Genomic DNA, 24,056 nt, shown 5'->3' with positions numbered 1-24,056 from the left:
TGAGTGGGTGGTGGGATGTGACAGCAGTGAGTTCTTGGTGAGCAAAGCCCTCAACTCTCTTCTCCCCTCTGATACGGTGGCTTCTCTCCAGCCTTCCCCATCAGAGGGCATCACCACTTGACCACATCGCAGGAGTCATCCTCGCCTCCTCCTTGCCCTCACCCTCTATATCCCTTCTCTCCGTCACTGCGGTTCTTTGCCTCTGAACTGTATCGCAGAGGGAGCCAGTGTGGCTAGATGGTTAAACCACATCTCAGCAGCTTAACTGCCATCTCCAAAGTGACCATCCTCTCTGATCTGGGTCACTAGAAGAGCCACCTAACCTGTCTCCTTACTATCGACCTTTCTCCCAAGGATCCACTTTCCATACAGCAACCAGGGTCCTGAAGAACGGAAACTGAAGCATATCGTTCCCCAGTTTGATGCCCTCCGAGGGCCCCAAACTCTTGGCCATGACAGACCTGGCCCCTGCGCAGCCCTGTGACCTCCAGCCCCTCCTGCCCAGCCCTGCGTTGGTGTGTGGGCTGCCATCCAAGTGCCCCCGCCTCCTTCCCTTCCCGGCTTTGCACTCGCTGCTTCCTCCGCCCGCAGGACCCAATGCCCGGTTCTTGGCAAGCCACGCCGCCTCCCTCTTGCCACTCAGGTCTCTGCTCAAATCCCCAGAGAGGCCTTCCCTGACCATCCTGGCCGACTTAGCCCACTGCCCCCAAACCATCGCTGCTCACCCGTGCCGTCCACCCCTTCTGAGATCCACGGCAGGTACTTCTCGGTGAGCGCAGGGCCCTTGCCTGCCTCTCTCCGCCACCTGCTCGCCAGTGTCTAGCGCCGTGCCTGGTGCTCCTGGTAAATCTCTTGACTGAATGAGCCTGGCAAACTCAGACTGTGACAATATTGACTCTTTTCATTGAAGGATGAGCTTTACCTTTTTTTAATTTAATCTGGACGTTACGATGCAGACCGTTCCTTCCCCTGTGAGCCCATTATCGAACCCCGACCGTGTGCATGTGTATGTGTGAGTGCACGTGTGTGTGATGTTTCCGTAAATGGATGCAAATACACCACGCATAGGGTAGACCCCAAGGGAAGGGGGTGGAAAGGGCCCAGGGGCTGCTGCAGTGGCAGGACAGCCTCTTCTGCTCTCACTACTTCTCGACCTGCCCACGTGGGCGCCAGGCTTTGAAGAAAAAAATCTTAGAAATACCTGCACCTAGAAACCCCCAGGGGAACCGAGAGTTAAGACAGCTGACCCTGGGCCAGGGCCTCCCAGGAAAATCTCTGTCCTGCAAAGCATCGAGGGCTGGTTCCGGGCTGGGGTTGGGCCTCGGCGAGCATGCGCGGTCGGCCGCCCGGCCAGCCCCCTTGCTGGCGGTCCCAGCCCCGGCAGAGCGTGGGCCCACCTGCTAGCTGCCCTGACCACTGCGCTCCCTGTCCCTTATCTGCCTGACCACCTTCCCCACTCCCAGGAGGCCCGGGGGGATACCCGGGCCACCGGGGTGAGTGCGCCCGCTCAGCAAGTTCCGCCCAAACCATGGAGGCAGCTAGACTTCTGGAAGAAATCGTGACGCCCTGGGAGAAAGCTGGAATGGATTGCCAGCCGTTCAGGGGCTTCCACGGCTGAGTAGCCAGAGGAGGCCTCCCGATTAGAAACCCCACAGCACCCCCTGCAGGCTGTCAGCCTCCGCGAATTCCCTTCCGGGGGACGAGAAGAGGGCAGTGGGCTCAGTCGTGCGAGACAATGAATTGAAGAGCTGCGTGCCCCGGAGAGGACACATGCTCTCCCCACGGCGGGAGGGTAGGGCCCAGGCCCTAGCACGGCTATCAGGATTACTGTTGCTGGGTTCCCCACCGCGCTAGGGACAGGGTTGCTTTGCTGCAAGAAAATCGATAGCACCCCAAAAATGTGCCACCGCCACTGGTTTTTTTTAAAGGGTGGCTATTTGCAGCACAAAAGGACTCTTGGTTGTTGCAAAAAACCTCCTTTGAATAGCGAGTCCCACTGGTCTATTCACGTGTTGATGTTGGTACCATGGAGAATTTAGAGACTTCCCGCTGAATTTCCAGTGCCTCTATCGAATGAAAACAATTGGTAGTAAAGAGAAAGCAAATCTGAAATGTGAGGGCAACTCAAACAGCGCACATGATTTGGTTTCCCAAAATCTGATGGATCCCAAAGTTTTGAGGTAGCGCCTAAACTGCTCTGTATCTGTACTGAAACTGGAGAAGGAGGGACTGGAATAATCCTGTTATGAGGATTCATTCTTGAATCCATTTAGGTTTCACGGGGCTTCTGCACTTAAGACACAAAAATCAATGCAAAAGGACATGACCCTGCAGGTATAAACAAATTTCTTCCTGGGTTTTTTTTCTTAGATCTCTCCATTTTTAAATATTGGGTGGATTGGTAAATAATAGGAACCTGAGCTTAAGGTCAAGTCTTTTTCTCTTTACCGTCATGATATGAGGACCCTTGGTTGCAGAAGGGAGTGGGATTTGGATTTCTTAGGAGAGAGGATTTTCACAGCTTAGGGAGACTTCCGGTGGCTCCAGTGGGGTAGTGGTGCTTGAGAGAACCAGAGAACAGAACGGGGCCTGTTCCAGCATCTAGTTACCCCAGAGCCTGAGGTTTCTTCATTCAACAAATATTTTTTTTGAGCACCTCCGATGCACCATGTGTTGTTCTAGGCTTCAGGGATAGAGCAGTGGACAAAACAGTCAAATTCCCTGCCCTCATAAACTTTATACGGTACCTGGATGGGACAGGCCATAAACCATATGGGTAAGTGCCATAGAGAAAAATGAAGCACAGTCAGCAAGCTAGAAAAGCCAAGTGGTCTGAGGCCTGTGCCCTGGCTGCTCCGATGACCAGAGTTTGGGGAGATGAGCATAAACCAACGAGAGAGACGGGGCAGGAAGAGAGGCAGGAAATGCTGGGATGCTAGGGTCCGAGAGAAGAACGGGGGGGAGCTGCGATGGCCAATGCTGCCCCCATCATCAAGGGAAGGCTGGGAACCAGCCGCTGGATTTGCAAGGATCTGCTCACGGGTGATGTGCCTCCACGCCGTGGCGTGGCAGGCTGGGGGCAGAGGCCTGGCTGGAGAACGGTCGCAGGGGAACTACAGCCAACAAGGGCAGACAAGGGAGCAGAGGGGGGGGCGGCGGGCGGCAGCCCTTGCCCTACGGTTGCCCCGCCCTCTCCTACAGCCGCGCCACCATCTTCGTGCGTCTCCACACCAACGGCAATCAGGAGCTGCAGTACCAGCCAGGGGACCACCTGGGCGTCTTCCCCGGCAACCACGAGGACCTGGTGAACGCCCTGATCGAGCGGCTGGAAGACGCACCCCCTGCCAACCAGCTCGTGAAGGTGGAGCTGCTGGAGGAGCGGAACACGGCTTTGGGTAACTACGGCAGCCTGGGATCCCCACCTGGCCGTTCCCGGGGGCCCCTCCCTTCTCCAGGGAATTCCGAAGGCGGGCGGTACCTGGGGAAGAGGAGACCAGCTCTTCCTAATCCCCAGTCCGGGTGGGAGGGCGGGTGTCCATCACACTGGATAATGCGGGGAAGTACTTTCAAAGGAAAATGCGTCTCAACGCTTCATCGCAGTGGCACAGGTGAGCTTGGGGGCATGCAGAGGGGCAGCCCGTGTCCCGGCAACCTATCCCCTTTATAAAGAAGTCAGGGCAGAATGTGGAGAAAGTATACAGTCCAAGTCCTACAGAAAATGCTGTAGGAAGCACCATTCTGGAGAGACCGCTGTCTTACCCAGCCCATTTTTCCTCCAGCATTTTCTTGGGTTGAGCTCCTGATGAAGTAGAGGCCTGCGTTAAGGGGTCATGTTGGATGGAAAATACTCAGAGACTGTACAGAGTAGTAATTAAAACAAGGCCTGGAACCAGACTGCTCAACTTCACACTTAACAAGCTGGGTGACCTTGGGCAGATTCCTTAACCTCTCCGTGCTTGCTTCCATTTTTCGTTTCTGTTAAATGGGGTTAGTAATCGCACCCACCACATAGGGTTGTTGTGAGAATTAAAGGGCTTGATGATATAAAGCGCTGAGCCTAGTACTTGGCATATACAGAGTACTAGATAAGTGTTAGGCATGTTTGCGATTCTCAAACACCAGAATTCCAAGGGGAGGGGTGAGAGGACAGACGGAATCAAAAGACTCGTATCTCGCGCTCACGCCGCTGGAATGTCTCGTGCTACTTTAACACTTTTGTCATCCTTTCATTTTGACTTTTGACTTTTTGGGTGCGTTTGCCTAATGGATTGCAGCTGTGCTGCTTGCCCAGGCTCCCCCAGGACCCGGGCTGTAGACGTGGGGCATGGACGGTGGCGAGCTGAGCGGGTGCTCAGCCCAGGGTCAGGCCTGCTCACCCCGGCCCCGGCCCCGGCCCCAGGAGCAGGCCTGGCCTCCCCCCCTTGGGCCCCAGCCCTGGGTGCTCAGACTCCCCCACTGCCTCCCACCCACCCCCACGCCCATGGCGCCTCCGCAGGAGTCATCAGGAACTGGACAGACGAGCACCGCCCTCCCGCCCTGCACCGTCTTCCAGGCCTTCAAGAACTACCTGGACATCACCACGCCGCCCACACCCCTGCAGCTGCAGCAGTTTGCCGCCCTGGCCACCAGCGAGAAGGAGAAGCAGCGTCTGCTGGTCCTCAGCAAGGTGGGTCCCTGGACCTCGGACGGCCCCGGGGGGCCTGCCCACAGGCGGGCTTGGGAGCCTTGTACGGTTGGTTCTGTTGTCCAGCGGGTGGCAGGCTCAAGGAAGGGCTGCCATATTCTTTTTTTTCAGATTTTTCTTTTTTTTTTTAATTTCTCTTCCCCCGCCCCCTGTTTGTCTGCTCTCTGTGTCCACTCGCTGTGTGTTCTTCTGTGTCCGCTTCTATTCTTGTCAGCGGCGCAGGAATCAGTGTTTCTTTTTGTTGTGTCATCTTGCTGCATCAGCTCTCTGTGTGTGCAGCACCACTCCTGGGCAGGCTGCACTTTTTGCACACTGGGCGGCTCTCCTTACGGAGCGCACTGTCTGTGCCTGAGGTTCCCCCACACGGGGGTGGACACCCCTGCGTGGCACGGCACTCCTTGCACACATCAGCACTGCACATGGGCCAGCTCCACACGGGTCAAGGAGGCCCGGGGTTTGAACCGCGGACCTCCCATGTGGTAGGCGGACGCCCTAACCACTGGGCCAAGTCCGCTTCCAGGGCTGACGTTTTCTAACTTGCGGGTGGTCATCCTACTGGCTCGTCTGTTTTGGCTGGTGCTAGCCAACCCCCTCGTCCTAAGGCCTGAAAGAATAAGAGTGACCCCCATGCACCTCAGATCCTCTGCCTGCAGTGGAAATTGCAAAGCTCATTCTTCTCTCTCACTGTCTTTGGAACCCTCGGGCATCCAGGAGCTGACCCAGGCTTAGAGTAAAAGAAAACCGCAAGAAACCCGCAGCACCCTGGCGTAATGATAAGCCTTTTCCCGTGCAGAGAAGTTACTAGATAGAGGAGGCCACTGATGACAGGGTGAGCCAAGCACGGCTTCCCACTCTTGCTTAGAGACCAAAGTCTCGCCTGTCCCAAGCTGCTGCAAAGCCGTGCTCACAAGATTCCTACGGGTCGTCCCCAGGCTGCTTCCTCTCCGGGCTCCTTGCAGGAAGCCAGCCCCGGGCCGAGCTTTAACTTTCTTCCACTCTCCAGGAGAGGATTGAATGGTGGGTGGCACGAACCAGGCAACCGCAGTGCATGCGTCTTATTTAGATATGTGAAAATGAACCCCAGAGGAGACGTTTAAAGAGGTGTAAGCCGTTACCTCTGGAGCGTTGGAAACAGATGGGAGGTGGGACGGAAGACCGTTATTTTTTTATCATAAACCTTACCGAATTATTTAACCTTTTTTTTAACTATGTAGATATGCAACCTTGATTAGAAGGTTAAAATGAATGGGGAGGGGGTAATAAGAAGAAAGACCAGCTTGCACTGGATTATTTAAAGTAGGATTTAATGGAACGACATGTTAGTCCGGCTCCTTGGAAAAGCAGACCCCAAGGTGGACCTGAACGAGCACAGATTTTTATTAGGGGAAACGTCTATGTGAGAAAAAAATGAGGAGGGCACCAGCAAGGGCTGGGAGAACCATCGGCCCCCAGTGAAGTCTGACCCCAAGTGAAGGAGAGGGAAGGAAGGGGGGCGTGGAGGCATGCTAGACTGCCGGGCAGGCTCAGGAAGGACCAGCTAAGTCTTTAGGGCCGCCTCAAGCCATCAGAGAATCCCCCGGTCTCCCCAGGAATGGCCCACCTCAGTATCCCCGCCTTGCTCAGCCGTGGGCTGGGAGCAGCCGTGGGAAGCCAGGCCTGGCCCCAACAGAGCGTGGACACAACTCCTAGGCTCCCAGCCAGGTCTCTTCCCTGCAGCTGGAGGTCAGCGGGGACTAATCTCACGCACGCCAGGGCCCTCTCGGTGCGCTGATAATAGCTCTTCCTGCGGCCTCAGGACCTGAGCCTCCTTTGACAGCCTGTGGGATGCAGGACAAATGACCGCAGGAGCCCCAGGGAGGTGCTCCGTTCCCTGGTAACAGCTGGGCTTTGCTGTCAACACTCCCCCCAAACATCGCCTCCCCGCCCCCCAACCTGTCCTTGGGGGCTGTCAATTAGCCTTGAACAGGAGCCTCGCTCTCTGCAGACTGTCTCCAGCCTTAGCAGCCAGCTAAGGGCAGGCCTGCCTTCTGCGCCTGCCCTGGCCTCCGGGCCCAGCACCTCTTGACTCCCTGCCACAATGCCTCTCTCCTGACCGTAGCCACTAGCAGGAGAGGGTGAGGGTCAGGAGCACACAGACTCGGGCCCAGCCTGCCTGGAGCAGGGGTCAGCAAAACTTCTGTTACAGGCCAGAGAGGATACATTTTTTTGAGCTCTGTCAAAATTATTCGAGTCTGCCATTGTAGTGTTCCAGCACAAGACAATTCATGAACAAATGGGCGTGGCTGGGTTCCAATTATGTTTTATTTATGGACACTGAAATTTGAATTTCATATAATATTCATGGGTCATGAAATTTTCTTTTGGTTTTTTGGTCCCCCAACCATTTAAAAATGTACAAACAACTCTTAGCTCATGGGCCATACAAAATCAGGTGGCAGGCTGGGTTTCACTTGCAGACGGAAGTTTGCCAACCCCTGGCCTAGATTCAAAAGCCAGCATCAAGCCCTAACCCTGATTAAGGTGGTAGAGTTAGATGCTTTAGGGCTCCATCCCTCACAGAAGCTTTGAGCAACCAGCAAGAACTGGCATAAATCTCTTTCTCAAAGCTCCAGGATACAGTTAAATAACTAAGTAAACATGGCAAGGCCAAATCAAGAAAAAGTCTTCCTAAAAGCAGTGCCCTAAGTTGCCCTACCCCCATGCACACATGGCCTGCTCTTCCCAGGGCAGATCCCTGGTCCCAGTTCCAGAGGGAGCAGAGTAACCTTCGTGCACATAAAGGGAGCACATATGTCTGGCTCGTCTGTCTGGTGGTGACCTGAGGGATTCACCGTCCCAGAATTTGCCCTGCATGTAGAACGCAGCTCACAGTCTTCCAACAGAGCACTGAAAGGATCAAAGAGACCCTATGCTTTGGCCTGGAGCTATTCTCTAAACTCATTATATGGAGACAATTTCTGAAGGAGAATACTCCAGCACAAGCCAATTTGCAAAGATTGGGGCATGTATTTTCTGTTTTACTTCTTTCTTTGTTAGCTCCTGGCTAACTCAGTCACAACACTAGTTGGAAACAAGTTTAAGGAACAGATGCCTCAGCGTATACATTTCAGTGATAATATTAAATATCAGAATGTCTAGGTTGCAACAAAAGGTTACAAAACATACAAAGAAACAGGATTTGATGGCTCAGGCAAAGCCGAAGGGTAAAACATTAGAAATCATCAACAAGGAGGACCAGACCTGAGACGTCCCAGGAAAAGGCTTTTAAAATATGGTCCTAAATATGCTCAAAGGTCTAAAGGAAAACATGGACAAAGGACAAAGAACTAAAGGAAATCAGAAAAATCATAGATGAACACAAAGAGAATATAAAAAGAATATGAAATTATGAAAAGGAACCAAACAAAGCTAAAGACAGTAGTAACAAATTTAAAATTCCCTCAAGGGGTTCAACAGCAGATTGGACCTAGGAGGAGAAAGAATCAGTGATAATTGAAATCATTCAGTCTTAGAAGCAAAAAGAAGAAACAATGAAAAAAAATGACCGGAGCCTGGGGAACCTGTGATTACCTTCAGGTGTTCCAATACGTGCATTGTGGGAGTCCCAGAAAGAGAAGAAAGAAAGAGAGAGAGAGGGAATATTTTATAAAACAATGGCTGAAAACTTCCCAAATTTAATGATAAACATGAATATACATATCCAAGACACTCAACAAACTTCAAACAAGATAAACCAGAAAGCAGACTTGGCCCAATGGATAGGGCATCTGCCACATGGGAGGTCTGCAGTTCAAACCCCAGGCCTCCTTGACCCATGTGGAGCTGGCCCATGCGCAGCACTGATGTGTGCAAGGAGTGCCCTGCCACACAGGGGTGTCCCCCACATAGGGGAGCCCCACATGCAAGAAGCGCACCCTGTAAGGAGAGCTTCCCAGCACAAAAGAAAGTGCAGCCTGCCCAAGAATGGCACTGCACACACAGAGAGCTGACACAACAAGATGACACAACAAAAAGAAACATAGATTCCCAGTGCCGCTGATAAAGGATAGAAGTAGTCACAGAAGAACATACAGCAAATGGACACAGAGAGCAGACACCATGGGGGAGAGGGAGAAGAGAAGAGAAATAAATAAATCTTAAAAAAAAAAAAAAACCAAGATAAACCCAAATAGACACACACTATGACATATTATAATCAAACTGTCAGATACCAAAGATAGAATTCTGAAAGCCATAAGAGAGAACCAACATGTCACATACAAGGGAGCCTTGATAAGATTAAATGCTGATTTCTCACCTAAAACCATGGAAGCAGGAAGGCAGTGGGAGGACATATTTACAGTACTGAAAGAGAAAATTCCCAACCAAGAATTCTATATGTCAAAACTCTATTTAAAAATGAAGGATGAATTAAGACATTCACAGGTAAACAAAAGCTGGGGGACTTTATTACCACTAGGCCAGCACTACAAGGAATGCAGAATGCTAAAGGGAGTTCTACATGTTGAAAGGAAAGGACTATACACAATAGATCAAAACAGCATGAAGAAATAAAGATAATGACATGGGTAAATATAAATGCCAGTACTATTGTATTTTTTATTTGTAACTCCACTTTGTACTTGCTATAGGATCTAAAAGGCAAATGCATAAAATGTAATGATACTTCAGTGGTTTTAGACTCATAATGTATAAGTATATAATCTGTGACAGGAACCACATAAAGGTAGAGAGATGGAGATGTATAGAAATATAGTTTGTACATACCATTGAAAGTTGCCTAATGTAATTGGTATCAAAGCAAACAAAAGTATGATGGATTTAGGATGTTAAATTTAAGCCCATGGTAACTACAAAGAAAATAGAGAATTTGCAAACTCATAGACAGAAATTTGAGTACAGGTTTCTATGGTCAGGGGGCAGGTAGAATGTGGAGTTAATGCATAATGGGGATAGGGTTTCTGATTGGGGCGAAGGCATGATTTTGGTAATAGAAGTTGGTGAGGGCACTGCAATATCATAATATCATGAATGTGATTAATCCCATTGAATGGTATGCTCGGGAATGGTTGAAATAGGAAGGGTTATGTTGTATATATGTTCCCACAGTTAAAAAAAAAAAAAGAAAGAAAGAGACAATAACAATTAAATACAATATATGATCCTGGACAGGATCTAGGAAGAGAAGAGAAAAGACTCAAAGGGACATTATTTGGGACATGTGAAAAAATTGGAATATTGACTATAAGCTTTATATTGATGTTAAGTTGCTTAACCTTGATAACTGCCCTTAAGATGGTTGAATAGTGAAGATCCTTGTCCTTAGGAAATGTTCATGGCAGTATTAAGTGTTCAAGGGTCTAATGTACACAGCCTACACTCAAGTATTCAGAAAATGGATGGATGGATGGATGGATGATCAAATGTGCCAAAAATTTAAAAATTGGTGGATCTAGGTATCTAGGGGCAAGGGATATATGGGAGTTCTCTGTATGGGCTTTGTATTCTTTTTGTAACTGTCTTGCTAAGTCTGAACACATTTCAAACTAAAAAGGTTTTTTTAAAAAACAGCATCACCACTTAGTAGCCCTAAGGAATAAAACATTATCACGGTAATTCCTACTCATAAGGTCTTTGGGAGGATTAAAACCTGGCACAGAGTAATTGGTATCTAAGTGTTAATTATGATGACTTCTATTTTCCTTCTCCCCTGGAACCTCCTCATCCCTCCTGGCAAAAAAATGCCTGGAGGTGGCTTCCAGCTGCCCTCTGTCCCTCTCCTTGGCACAGGGCTTGCAGGAATACGAGGAGTGGAAATGGGGCAAGAACCCCACCATCGTGGAGGTGCTGGAGGAGTTCCCGTCGGTCCAGATGCCCTCCAGCCTGCTGCTGACCCAGCTGTCCCTGCTGCAGCCTCGCTACTATTCCATCAGCTCGTCCCCAGACATGTACCCCGACGAGGTGCACCTCACCGTGGCCGTCGTCTCCTACCGCACCCGAGGTGAGCAGAGGCACAGGGAGAAACTCCATCTCTGCATTTTTTCCCCAAGGGGCCCCTTGGATCTGCCTGAACTGCTATTCCCAGGCCAAATCCCAGGCCCCTTGGAGGGAATTCACACCCAAGACCAGCAGAGCCTGCCACTGTCTCCTTAGGCAGAGCCAACCCCATGCAGAATTAGGAAGGCGGAGGGAGGCGCATTTGGATGTCAGCTGCCCCCAGTGCTTGAGGGTCCCTTTTACTCCCTCCACCCCCTTGTGCCTCCGAGGAAGAAAGAGCATTCCACCCCCTCCCATTCCTTAGGGGAGCTCTCTGCTGCAGGAGGTGTGACTGGTAGTAGGTCAGTCGGATAACCCAACTTCTGTTCCCGCATTTTCCCTCCTTGAAAAGCATTTAAAATGCAGAATGCCTAAGAGAGCCCCAAGACTAGGGTCCCAGCAAGCCACTGAGAGCATGTGGACCGAGACCTTCTTAGGGGCAGGATTGGAATCTGACACCCTCCTACCCAGCAGGGCCCTGGGCAGTTTCACAGCCACAAGCTCATGCCAGCAAAACCACTTTCCTCTTTCGCCTTCAGAGGAAGGGTTGTAGACCATGAATTCCGGGGCAGAGGCTAGCTCGGCCTTGAGCTGCGGAGCTCCTGGGTTGGAGGTAGGAGCAGGGACTAGGGGAAGCTCGGGGCAGTAACCGAGCCAGGCCACCTTGCTTATCTTGCTAGACGGAGAAGGACCACTTCACCACGGCGTGTTGCTCTTCCTGGCTCAACCAAATTCAGGCCGACGAAGTGGTCCCCCTGTTTTGTGAGAGGGTGAGTGGCAAAGAGAAATGCGCGGCCATCCCAGATCCCTCCTGACATCCTGAAAATCCAGCCTGGCATCCTGAGGCGGGGTGGGCGGGCCGGCCCAAAGAGCAGATTTGGCGCTCTAGAGAGAAGCCCGGGTCGGACAAGATGGGAAGCCGGTGTCCTGCATCCTTCCAGAATTGTTAAGGAAATGGGATCATGGGATACAGCAATAGAGCAAGCCAAGCAGTTCTCTAGCCAAACGCGATTCAACACACCCCATCCTTCTCAGGCGCGTATGTGCTGGGTGCCGGGGCTACAGTCGAGACCCCGGCAGTGCAGTTTCAGCCTTCGTGCACATACAGACTGGTAGGAAGACCGTCTAACTTCTCCTGGCCACATCTCTAGTTTCTTAGGGATGGGGCGGATCCCATCACCCCATCGATGTGAGGTCCCCCATCTCAGCTTTATTGTACATACCTAAACTTTGGCCCACGATGGGTATCTGCTTTGTCAACCAAGAGCCTGTCTCTGGACAGTGGACTTGGCCAACCATTTTTCTCACCGGCTTAGGGCAGAATGGTCAAGGGACAGTCCACAGGCTATCAGCATCAGAATCACCTGGGGTCCTTCCAAATTCGGGTCCTGAACCCAGACTTACTTCAACCCCCCTCCCTCAGGTGACTTTTTTGCACACTGACTCCTGATTTGAGGAGATAGCGCGTAGGTTCAAATCAGTGGTTCTCAGTCAGAAGTGATTTTGTCTCCAAAGGGACATTTGACAATGTCTGGAGATGATTTGGGTTGTTACAACCAGAGGAGGTGTTACAAGCATCTAGTGGTAGAGGCCAAAGATGCTGCTCACCATCCTGCAAGGCACAGGACAGTCCCCCGACCACAAAGAGTTGTCTGTCCCCAGTGTCAGTAGTGCCAAAGTTGAGGAACCCTGGGTTCAGTCAGTCTCACTGCTGTTTTGTGGCTTGCTCAGCAATGGGGCATGGGGCGATATGCAGGAACTGGGGACCTCCAGTTCTTGGAATTCTCCAAATCGTTGGGACTCCCACCCTGAAAACAGGCACCCAGTCCAGGCTGAGGAGCTGCAAGTTCTGTGTGCCTCTACCTAAGACACCACCCGGTCCCCCTGGGACCCAGCCAACCTTGCTCGGATGTGAGCCCAACAAGCACCCTGACTCTCTCTTCTCTGTGCAGCGCTCCCAGCTTCCACCTACCCCGAAATCCCCAAGTGCCCTGCATCCTGGTTGGCCCGGGCACCGGCATCGCCCCCTTCCGAAGCTTCTGGCAGCAGCGGCAGTTTGATATCCAACACAAAGGTGGGTCGCGGTCTGGCAGCCCCTGGACCCGGGAGGCCAGCTGGGTCTTGGCAGTGCCAGGAGTGATGGAGCTCTCCGTCCACGGCATCTGTCCCGGGAGGAGGGTGCAGTACTGGCCTCGCCCTTCACAGTATAACTCAAAGCACCTATCCAAACAAATCCTCCCACAGCCTGTGGTAGGGGCCTGAATTCCATCCCCAGGGAATATTTCTTTGACCCCTTAAAATGCAAATAGCACATAAATAGGTAGATATTAAGCCTTATCATATAAACGCAATCATGTAGTTGTCCCGAAGATCATTTATTCAAGAGCAGGTCTTGCTTGGTGAGACACATAATAAATCCAATTTGGGAGGACAGAGAGAAAGAAACCCATAGTTGAGCCATGCCCTACACCAAAACGTATGGAGCTTTACTAAGACTCATTCTAGCAGAAGAGCTAACAAGTCTAAAGGACTTCCGTGGACCAGGCACAGTTCTTCTGCTTTCCATTTAATTCTCACAATAACCTAACGAGGTAGATACTATCATTATTTCAGATGGGGAAACTGGGTTACGGAAAGGTCAAGTACGTTGCTCACCATGACATAGAGCTGGGGTTTGGACCCAGGCAGTCAGGCTCCAGAGCCTGGGATCCAGTGGGGGGGGGGGGGGGGCTGCTAAGTAGCCAGGGGGCAGGTGGAGGCCCTGGACCCGGGAGGAGGACGGGCTGCCAGAGTCCGAATACCCGTCACCTGCTTCCCGTGGTGTGTTTATGTGTGCCTGCTTGTGCATGTACAGGCACGGGTGTGCACTGTGTGCATGTGTGTGTGCACGTAGGTGTGTGCATGCATGTACGACCGTGGGCCCACCCGCCCCGGTGTCCGTGTGTTCTGTCCACATGACACGCACAAGGGGACACACCACCCCAGCCCTGGCCTCCCTGGCCACCCCCCCAAATCCCACCTCAGAGCCGTCAGTGACCTGAGGTCATCCTGCCCCCAGGAATGAGTCCCTGTCCCATGGTCCTGGTCTTCGGGTGTCGACAATCCAAGATAGACCACATCTACCGGGAGGAGACCCTGCAGGCCAAGAGCAAGGGGGTCTTCCGAGAACTGTACACGGCCTACTCCCGGGAGCCGGAGAAACCAAAGGTAGCCCCCGGCCCGTTCACAGCGCGCCCTCCCCACCCAGCACACATGTGCGTGCGCACACACTCACACATGTGCGTGCGCTTCCTCCTCCCCTTCCTGAATCTACCCCGTAAAGTTGTTCTGTGCCTCAGGAAGCACGGAGGAGACACGTATTTATTTAAAACCTTTGAGGGTCACCAGAGGCACCAACCCATGAGACACAGGTCACAAAACCAGAGCACGCTCCGACCGGATCATGGGGAGGTTCAGAGGGTCCCAGAAAAAGCACCAGGACGACCAGTGGGGGCAATCAGAGGGCAGTGGCTATTTGCCCACCGGCGTGGAAGTGTGGCAGTGTTTTAACAGTCTGGTGCTTTCCCTGCCACCATGTGCCCGAATGTCAGCCTTGACTGGGGGCCGGTTTAAGGCAACCTGAAGAATCCAGGCAGATTCCCTGGGGGGTGTTGGGCCCCCTCACGTCCTCCTGGCCCACTGTTTCGCTATTGCCACCATAGCCAGCTTGGCGCAAGTGTCCCCCGACAGCCCCTCGTTGGCCCCAGTGTCTCTTCATGTCCGCCTTGGGGGGCCCCTGCCCAGACAGAAGGGTTACAGGGTGCAGCCCCTTCTCACGGGTCCTCCCCCCAACCCCCGCAGAAGTACGTGCAGGACATCCTGCAGGAGCAGCTGGCCGAAGCCGTGTACCGAGCCCTGAAGGAGCAAGGGGGCCACATTTACGTCTGCGGGGACGTCACCATGGCCGCAGATGTCCTCAAAGCCATCCAGCGCATCATGACCCAGCAGGGGAAACTCTCTGCGGAGGACGCTGGTGTGTTCATCAGCAGGCTGCGGGTGAGTGGCCCGTGGGCTCCTCAGGTCCTTTTTCCAGCACCCACTTTCCTGTCCCCTCTTCCTCACCCACAGATCTTGATGAGTGGGGAAACCATGATGACATCCCTGCTCCTGTTTCTCCACTTACAGCTGGGAGTAGAGGATACAGGTGGTCCCTAAGGCATGGTTGCTAGAGAAAGAAGGAGAACTGGGGGTACAGGTGCGTGTATTAACATGGTGGGGGGCCGTGGTGTGTAAGAATTACGAGCAGCTGGCCCTCCAGGTAGCTCGACAGAAACAATCCTTTTTCTAACAGTCCACCTTTTCCTCCTCTTCCGGGAACCAAGCCATAGCACTGCCCTGTGCAGTTGTGCAGTTTAAGCACTGCACAAAAGGAAGTGGGGGTAAAAGTGTCCCTATCCTTGACCCTCCAAGCCATGCACCTCAGCATGGAGCTGTGTCCACCCAGAAGAAGGGCTGCTTTCTCCTAATTTATTAAAGACCCAGGAGAGTTTAGTGGCAGCCCAGCAAGCAAAGGCATCGCCGGATGAACAACTGTCCCAAATAGAAAAAAAAAACAAACCCCAGACCTCCAGAAAGCTCCAGGAGTGACCCCGTCCTTACCCACGTTTCCCTCATCGAGCAGGAGTCAAATGTTTCTGCAGAAGAACCCCTTGGCCAAAGTCTAAGCCAATCCCCAGCAGATAAAAAAAGAACTTTCTATTAGAAATGTCAGGAGTCAAAGGAGAGCTTTGGAGCGCCCCTGCCAGCCGCTCGGCCTCTTTGATGCGACCCTGGGGAGACACTTCCTTAGATTCCTCAGGACTCTGAAGCAGAGAGTTGAAAAACCACCCCAACTAAAAAGGAAAGGCGGAGTCTCCAGAACCTCCGGGACGCAGGCCAGTGCCGGCACTTAACCCTGCACGTCATCGTAACCCGCAGCTTGTCGCACACGTATCCCGTTAGCCCTGCCTGCGTCCCCTGGTTACTTCTCAACGACGCTGCCCTTTGAGGACCGTCTTGGCTCCCGACCCCTCCGGCCCCCCAAAGGAGCTCCCACAGCTTCCGAACGGCTCGGATGCCGCAAGTCCAACGTCACGGGGCCTTTTCTGAGCCTCCCAGGGGAAGCTCTCCTCTTTCCTCGTTCGTTTGCTTCCGGGCAAAGCTGAGCAAAGATGCCCATCCTCGGAGAAGCCCCTGCACGCCCTGAAAGCCTCCACTTCGGGCAGCTGTGGGCAGGCATTCCCTGAGGGCTGAGCAGACCCTTTCTCGTGTTTCGTCTCCATGGGCTGTGACCTTTCACACTAAGCCTGACAGTCCCTGAACCTGAGCCGGCAGGCACGAGGTGGAGTACACTTGACATTGCTTCTGACCTCAGAACTGGCAAATAGGGCAGCAGCAGCATCTCCGGGTGGGGACCCAAGTGTCCCTCTGCCGACCAGGCTAGGGACTCTCTGTGGCCTGGAGCCGAGCCTCACTGAGACGGGGTCCCGGGCCCAGGGAGCGCTGAGCTCTGCCTGGTTTCTCAAGGAGCTGCATTCTTCAGGTGGAATTCCACCCCAGGGTGTTGGCAGGGTCCGCCGCTCTCCAGGGTGGCACCTGAGGGCTGTTCCTTGGCTCTTCTGTCCCCTAGGATGACAACCGGTACCACGAGGATATTTTCGGGGTCACCCTGCGGACGTATGAAGTGACCAACCGCCTTAGATCTGAGTCCATTGCCTTCATTGAAGAGAGCAAAAAAGATACAGACGAGTAAGTGGGCGCCTTCCCAAGGGCGGGGGGTGGGCAGAGCCCTCTCCTCGGGGTGCTGATGGGCAGGGAGGTCTACCCTCACTTACCGCGGCTTTCCTTAGGGTCACTGGTTCCCAAAGCGGGGTCCCTGGGCCAGCGGCACGGGCCTCACCTGGGAATTGCTGGAGACGCAAATGCCCGAGCCCCGCCCCAGACCTGCTGAATCGGAAACTCTGGGAGTGGGGCCTGGCAACCTGTGTTTGAATCAGTCTTCTAGGGGAGTCTGAGACCCCCTCAAAAGTGGGAAACCCTGCTTCAGACTGGCCCCCTCCTGGGGCATCCCCTAGAGGAAGGATGGCTCACCTCTGGGAGAATGTGCTCCTGGAGTCCACACTGCCTCCCTCACCTCCCAAATCGGTGGGGACTTGCCTGCTAACCTAAATTTCAATTACTCTGATTTTGACAATTTCCCTCACCCCCTAGAAATTTCTGGAAACAGTCTGAGGACCCTCAGGGCTTGATCCCTGCACCCATCCGCCTGGGTGGTGATCTCCCTGCTAAATGCCCTCCCTCCCACGCCTTGCCACTGCACATGTCTAAACCACAGCCAGTGCCCTTGACACTAAATCCAGCAGGAATCCGCCTTCTCTTTGACGATTTGCCAGCGCAGGGCACACACGCCATTTCTTAAACTTGGTGTCTTCCTTTTTTGTCCCTTAAAACAACACGGTAGTCTTGGAAACAAAACTTTGAGTCCAGGGAGTCCGGGTCATTGTCTTTTAAGATCACTTCTTCCGTGGTTGCCGGGAAGCACCTTGCAGCGTCCCTTTTCCTTGCCCGCAGTGTCCATGAGCATTCATTAACTCACTCACTCATTCATTCAATTATGGATCAGATCCTCTCCAAGGCTCTGGATCTCGGGAGGAAATGAAGGAGAGGAGTGTGGGTGGTTTGCTCCGGGCGTCCTCAGGGCGGCAGAACAGCCTTGCTCCACCCACACTGACTCCCTCCCACCTCTCCTCCGACAGGGTTTTCAGCCACTAGCGGATCCTCTCGCCCCGATGGACCTGGCAGGTGGGCGGCCCCGAGTGCTGCGGGGACGGCTGCAGGTTTTGTAAGCGCGGCCACTGCTGAACCTTCTCCACGGGCCTCCACGTGACCCCGCTCGGCCTCTCCTCCTGTCGCCGCGTCCTGGTCTCCCTCTTCCGGGTTCCCAGCCTTGCTGGTGTCCTCGGCCCTCTTCGGTTCTCTCCTTGAGTGTCCCTGCTGCCTTGAAATGGCTTTATAATCCGCGTGGCTTTTACGGAACTCTGCGCCCCCCTTCCTTACAAGAGCAGCTCGCGGGTGCATGAAACCCCTGGAAGACGACCCTCGGGCCCGTCAGGGCTTCTCTTCTGGGGCTCCCCTGGAAAGTTCACGGGGACTGGACGGAGTGTTCTGAGCCGGGTCCTCCCCTTAGGCATTTTCATGGCCGCGTTTCGGTCGGGCACGCGCTGGGCCCCGCCTGTCCTGCCTGAGCGAGCGCGGCGCCTACCGACCCTCGGTGCCAAGAGCGTGCCCCTGGCCTGGATAAGTTCCCCCCGTGTCCTTAATTAAGGGTCTGGGCAGCACTTGGAGGGACCCTAATTGTCTTGATTGTAAAGGGCCAGGGGAAGAAATCCCCCCTCCCGAAAGGGGGAGCCACAAAAAACTAGAGGATTTAGAGTCTGACACCTGTAAGTGGAACTCGCACTGCAAGATGAGTCCATCCGGGCAGGGGGTTGGACAAACCTCCCCCTTCAACTCCACCTCTCCGGTGAGAGTCCCCGGGTTCGGCCCAGTCCCTGAACACCCCTCCCCAGGCAAATGCATCCGCAAGGCCCAGAAGTCCTGCTGTCCAAGGGAGCATGCTGGGAGCTAAGCTCTTCCCATCGTTGCCACGGACCCGCAGCGTGACTTTGGATAAGTCACTCTTCCTCCGTCTCTCTGGTCACCACGTCACGAAGCTACCGGGCAGGAATGGATCGAGCTTTGCGAATGAGGAGACTGGCAACACTCTCCGTGGAAAATCTCGAGGCTATTTTTCATTCCCCAAGATGGGGTTTGCTGCTTCACTCCTGGAGATGAGGTATGGGGAGCCGGTCAGAGCAGCATATGCAGGGGGCCTCTGATGAAGCGCCCTGTTGCTTCTTCTGTAGACACGGCCATCCGGGCCTGGGAGGACCTGGCCCTCGGTCTTCTGGCCTTCTCAAAATGATCCCCCCAATTTTTAACCTTGTAAAACTATTTTGACAAGTAAATTACCCTGGACTCAGATCAAAAATGGATGGCAAATTCGTCAGCAGGTGTAGGCACCGATGCAATTTCCTCCCGGAGGCAAACTGCTGAGTGTACCCTCTCAGAGTAAAGGGACTGGTGGGTCCCTTTTGACATTTAAGTGCCAAAATTCAATGTCACGGAGCATCCCCAGAGAGCCAAGAAATTCCAGGGACACACAGCCCGGCCCCAGCCTCGACCGATCTACCCCAGGAATGAAAGGAAGTTACAGCCCATTCAATCCCTCTGTTTTGTTTTGCCATCGAGAAAAAAAAAAACTGCATTTCCTTTATGTACTGTACAATGGGCATGTCTTTCTTGATGCTCAGTTTGGGGGTCTCCAAAGAAAACATGTTACAGTGAGGTGCCAAGAACCCAAAAGAGCCAGTGTGGAGACTCTTAGAGCTAAAGGGAAAACAGTGTTTTGCCTTTCTCTGTCCCCCTTGGCAGCCCCCACTGGCATCTAATCCCCGCCACAGAGAGTTCAGCTTCATGCCAGTTATAATCTCTTCTGCCTTCTTTCATCCCATTTTCTCCTCAGTCTTCCATGGACACAGAGACCAAATGTTCAACAGCCTCCCCCAAGCGCTCTCTCACCCGAAGGGATGCCAGTCGTAAGCCCCTTCTTTCCTGCAAACCCAAGCAGCTTTTCTCCCAGGGGCTTTTGTCCCATCCCTTCAAGCCTTCTGAGATGCCTCCTACAATGTCACTAGCTCTCCAGGAACTGAACGCTGTATCCAACCTCCATCAAGCAGAAATTTATCAGTGCTCCCCTCTTCAAATCAAGCTTTATACACAAAGGCTTTCCTGTCCCTAAATAAATACTCATGAGCATTTGTAAGGCCAAGGTACCTTCTTCATGTACATCCTGCCCTTCTTGTAACATTGGCTCATTTTATCAGGGAGTCCAAAGATATTACTACAGAACTAGAATTCATCTTTCTCCCCAAGAAGGATTATTTTTTTAAGTAAATACCTTTCAATTCCCAGCACAAGCTGCTTTATCACTCCTGGCTAGAAAACAGGAGACGGGGCTCCTGTGTTTCTCTCACTTGCCAGAATTCCTGATAGCACAAAGCCCGGCTGTCATGAATAGCCTCCCAGTGTGTTCCGATTTAGGTTTCAGTGAGACTTTGATCCAGGGTAGGTAAATGGTGCCCCCTAGAGGTGGATTTCGGTTCAACCCCACCAGCCAACAACAGGTTGTGCAAACTGATGTAGCAACCTGTGGTTTAAGTGAGGAAAAATAGGGTTTACTGGGCATTTGGGGATCACCTGCGTTTTGGGCTATTTCTTTCTCTCTCCCTCTCGACTTGACCTGCAGTGGCTCTAACCCATTTAATGAGCGTGACCTTGACACGCAGTTTGGCCAAGAGGAATGAGACAGTCATGTTCTCCTGTCGATCACTGTGAATCCGGTGTCCAGATCTTGTGTTGTGATAGAAAAGATGTTAAACTCCCTGGGAGCAGAGAGAGCTTCTTCGTTTCCTTGGAATGAGGCATCTGTCTGTGTTTGGGAATGCTTCAGGCCAACCAAAGTGGGGTTCCTGAGTCCAAATCCTGACTCTGCCCCTGAATGACGTGCAGATAGCCTCGGGCTGGTTACTTGGCCTTTCTGAGCCTACACGTCCACCTCTATGTCAAGATGGATTAAAGGAGGTAATGCCCATAAAATGCCCAACTACAGTTCCTGGCCCAGAGTAAGCTAGGGGTTGTTGTTGTTTGTTTGTTGTTTTGTTTTTAATTTAATTACGTGTATGGCTTCCCGCGTGTAGGAGGCAAGGGGAGGGAACAGAGATCAGCAAAACCTGGTTCCACTCTTCCAAGAGGTGATCTAGTAAGTGGAGACACATGTCCTATGAACTGAACTGTAGCTGGGGTTTGAGGAGTGAGTGGGATTCCACCAGCAGCTTTTGGGAGACAAGAGTTTGCCCCGCAGTGGGAAGAGCGAGAGGAAAGGCTTGGGGTTGGGGGCGCACATTCAGGAGCCGCTTCAGCCGTAGCCCAGCTGTTGGAAGGCCGAGGAGGTAGACAGGGACCAGAGAGTGGGGAGAGGTGAGTGGCAAGTCAGGGAATTTAGACTTTGTTTGGTGGTCAACAGGGAGTCCTTATTAGATTACGCCTTGGAAAGAATGTTCTGGCAGCAGCAGAGAACATGACGGCTGGCTGGTTGAGCCCTCGGTGGGTTATCACAGCAACCAGGGATGAATGCAAGCAGAGGCAAATGAAATGGTAAAGACATTCCAGAGGCTGAGTCACCAGGACCCAGGGACATATCTGCTGTGGAGGGTGAGGACAAGAGAGAAGTCAGAGTCTTGCCACTTGCCGAGAAAGGGGAGGTGTGAGGAAAAAGAGGTTCCGGGGGAAGATGAGTTTGAGGTGCTGACATGACAGCGAGCTTCTCCCTGCGGTGTCCGGGCCAGTCCTTCCAAGGGCCAGCCACACCCAGGGACCGGGAAGAAAATGGATCCCTGGCCAATAGATATTGGTCTAGGAACCACAGGGTGTTCTGGCCAAGCTCAGCTCTCGGCAGCCACCTGCTTCTGGTTTCTAGAGGGCTCAGGTTTTGCCCTGAGCCCAAAACAAGTGAGAGGCTCTCTGACTCAGATCGGGAGGCCAAGAGCTCCTGCCAGGATGGTCAAGCACATGTGGGGCCCCTCACCCCTACAGCGCCAGGCCTTTCAGTTCGGCATTAGGAAAAGGCCGTATGCCCCCGTCTCGCTCTCTCTCTGCTGGTGTGGCTCTCCGGCGTGATCTGCCCACCTGACCATCAAGCTTTCTGGGTGAATTGGCAAGCTAATCCTAGGCTACCTATAGATGACAAGGAGGAAGAAATACAATGCCAGGCTTCCTACAAAACCTGTCCATACTCTGTCACCCCCAACCCTCGGAAAGCCTCCAGCCTCCAAATATCCCACGGAGCTCAAGAATTAAAGGCTGGGGGCCGGGGTGGAGCAAACATGGGCCAGGGAAGCTGAGGGAGGGGCCCCTGCCTCCTGGCGACTGAGCTCAGATGGTCCCCAGAGACCCAGATTTGGCCTCTGCAAGCTGACACCGTCCTGGCCTCTCCCTCTTTCTCTCACGCCCATCCCACTCTTGGGTTCACTGCCAGTCCCAGCCTGGTAACAAAAGGGCCAAAAGGAAAAGTTGCCTTTCCCTAAAGAATGTGTCTCAGACTTGGGATTGCAGGTCCACGTTCACCCTTGGATGACAGGGTCATGTTTTGGGTGTGTCTGCTATGAATACTTGTCAAAGCCACGTGCTGGGGAGGTGATCAGGGGTAAATACACCCTCGAACGTTTATGCATTTGGTTTGACCCAGAATGTCTGAACAGGAATGAACAAGCAGGACATGTCTGCCTGGTCCAGAAGAGAGCCCTTAATTAATAAGGTGGTCCTGGCCAGCAGGCTTATTATGACTCAGCCGCTTCCCAGAGTCTTGTAGACAATGGTTCCATGACCTCGGCCCCTAAGCTTTAGGACACCCTGTTTGGGGGGCTGCTCTGGACGGTGTCGGATGTGGGGCAGCATCCCTGGCCTCTGAGGCCCCCTAAATGACCGTAGCACCACCTGGCACGTATGACAACCAAATACATTTCCAGAATTGCCCAGTGTCCCTCGGGAGGCCAAATCCCTCCGGGGTGTGAACCACTGCTCTTGGACTTGAGGGGGATCCAAATCTCAACCCACTGCCCCAGGCCTTCTCATCAGTGACCTTCTGGAGCAGCACATTCCTCAGCCCAGTGGTTTCATCTCCATCATCGCCTGCCAAACCGAGACTTGAAGTATTTCTGGTGAAACAAACAAAGCATGGGCTCGCAAACCCCCTCCCAAGCCAGAAAGATGGAGCAGCTCCGTTTCAATAAAAGTCTGTGTCCTTGGGTTCTGCTCAGATTAATCCCAGCCAAGTGCCAGTGCTCTTGGGTTGGGTCTAAGAGCACACCCGAGAGTCATACCCCTCCACTCTGCCCCCACCCCATTTTGTTGTTGCTGTGTTGTCACTGTGGTTGTGTGACCCTCTCCAGGCTCAGCAGTGGTTTTCCGGAAGGCCGAGAGCGGGCCCGTCCACCGCGTTCTTGTACCCGCAGGTTTCCCGTCCAGGGCAGGGGAAGCTGAGGCGGTGGGCAGGGCCGGGGTTGTCGTTCCCCACACCCTCCACCACGCTGTCAGAAACTCGGACTTGCCCCCTACCTCTGAGCTCTCAATGCTGCTAAATCTCTGCCAAGTGTCCCGTGTGCTCCAGCACCTTCCTCGAGGACCGACACCCACCCCTGCTGCTCGCGAGGTTGTGTAGGCTGTGCTCGCCGCATGCTCTTCTTCTGTATAGTTCTCATCTTCTAATTTTATGGAAATCAACACAAGTCTACTTATGCCTGTTTGCATTATGGTTAAAACATTAAAAAGTGGACTCAACCTGGCTGAGTCTTGTCTTCTGTTTGATTTGCTGGGGAGCCCTCCCCCGTTTGCCCACTGGCATGGCTTGGGTGCCCCAAGAAGCCCACTCCGAGATGGAGATCAGCATGCAGGAGGTTTATTGGGGGAGGGGCTCTTAGGATCAACACTGGGGAAGGGAGAGGCAATGAAGAAACCCAACTGGACAGAGGGACAAGTCATCCTGTGATATTGTCTTGATAGCTTTAGCCAGCCCTGCATGGCATTCTGGAGATGATCTTTCAGAGCTTCTATGGATTTGGAACACATGACCAGATTTTATACCCATACAGCCTTGGACGTGGGTCACCTGGAGAAGGAGCTCCCTAAGGCCAGGGGGCCCTCTGCAGCAGAGGCTACCCCCCTCTAAGGGGCAGCTGGGGGGATGCATTCTTAATTCCTGACGGGGGTCTGGATGGCACATCTCCGCATCCTCCACACGTGCCATCCTCCGTTCTACCTTCTTTGTCACCATCACAGCTGCATCCCTAGGAAGGAACCCGGAGAAACTCCACACCCCTTCACTCACAGCTCTTCTAAAGCCTGCGCACATCTACCCTCCTGAAGACACAAAGCCTAATCCCTGAGTGGTTTCAGACCCACTTCCAAAAGCACTGAAAGGACAGATGAGGAGGAGCTGACCTCAAGTGCCGTGATGGGGGTTACTCTAAAGGGCTGAGCGGGGCGTCCAGGAGAAGGGTCCTGAGGCTTCGTTATACACTTCCAGACATTCTACAGCATTCTGACCCTCACACCTCTTTCCTGATCATAAAACACTAGACAGTCAGCTTTTTAAATTACAGAGTAAGTTGCCCAGCTTGAAACAGCCCCTTTCCACCATGCCCACCTCCCCACGCCATCCCTG

The 24,056-nt window shown here is 53.0% G+C and overlaps 1 protein-coding gene across 1 annotated transcript in view; it reads left to right on the top strand.

Moving 5' to 3' along the window:
• NOS1 (nitric oxide synthase 1) overlaps nucleotides 1-23,173 on the top strand; it is a 112,217-nt gene extending 89,044 nt beyond the window's left edge. The window contains 12 exon segments of the mRNA XM_071209808.1: nucleotides 3,202-3,395; nucleotides 4,496-4,527; nucleotides 4,529-4,666; nucleotides 10,475-10,685; nucleotides 11,401-11,429; nucleotides 11,431-11,472; nucleotides 11,474-11,490; nucleotides 12,673-12,794; nucleotides 13,779-13,927; nucleotides 14,561-14,755; nucleotides 16,368-16,486; nucleotides 17,494-23,173. Of these exon segments, the coding sequence (XP_071065909.1) occupies nucleotides 3,202-3,395; nucleotides 4,496-4,527; nucleotides 4,529-4,666; nucleotides 10,475-10,685; nucleotides 11,401-11,429; nucleotides 11,431-11,472; nucleotides 11,474-11,490; nucleotides 12,673-12,794; nucleotides 13,779-13,927; nucleotides 14,561-14,755; nucleotides 16,368-16,486; nucleotides 17,494-17,509 (1,264 nt within the window). The 3' untranslated portion in view covers nucleotides 17,510-23,173.
• Nucleotides 23,174-24,056: the final 883 nt, after the last annotated feature.

Source organism: Dasypus novemcinctus, chromosome 19 (genome assembly GCF_030445035.2).
Source record: "Dasypus novemcinctus isolate mDasNov1 chromosome 19, mDasNov1.1.hap2, whole genome shotgun sequence".
NCBI classification, from domain to species: domain Eukaryota; kingdom Metazoa; phylum Chordata; class Mammalia; order Cingulata; family Dasypodidae; genus Dasypus; species Dasypus novemcinctus.
Note: the sequence above shows the minus strand (reverse complement) of the source record. Positions and strands in the feature narration are given on the sequence as shown.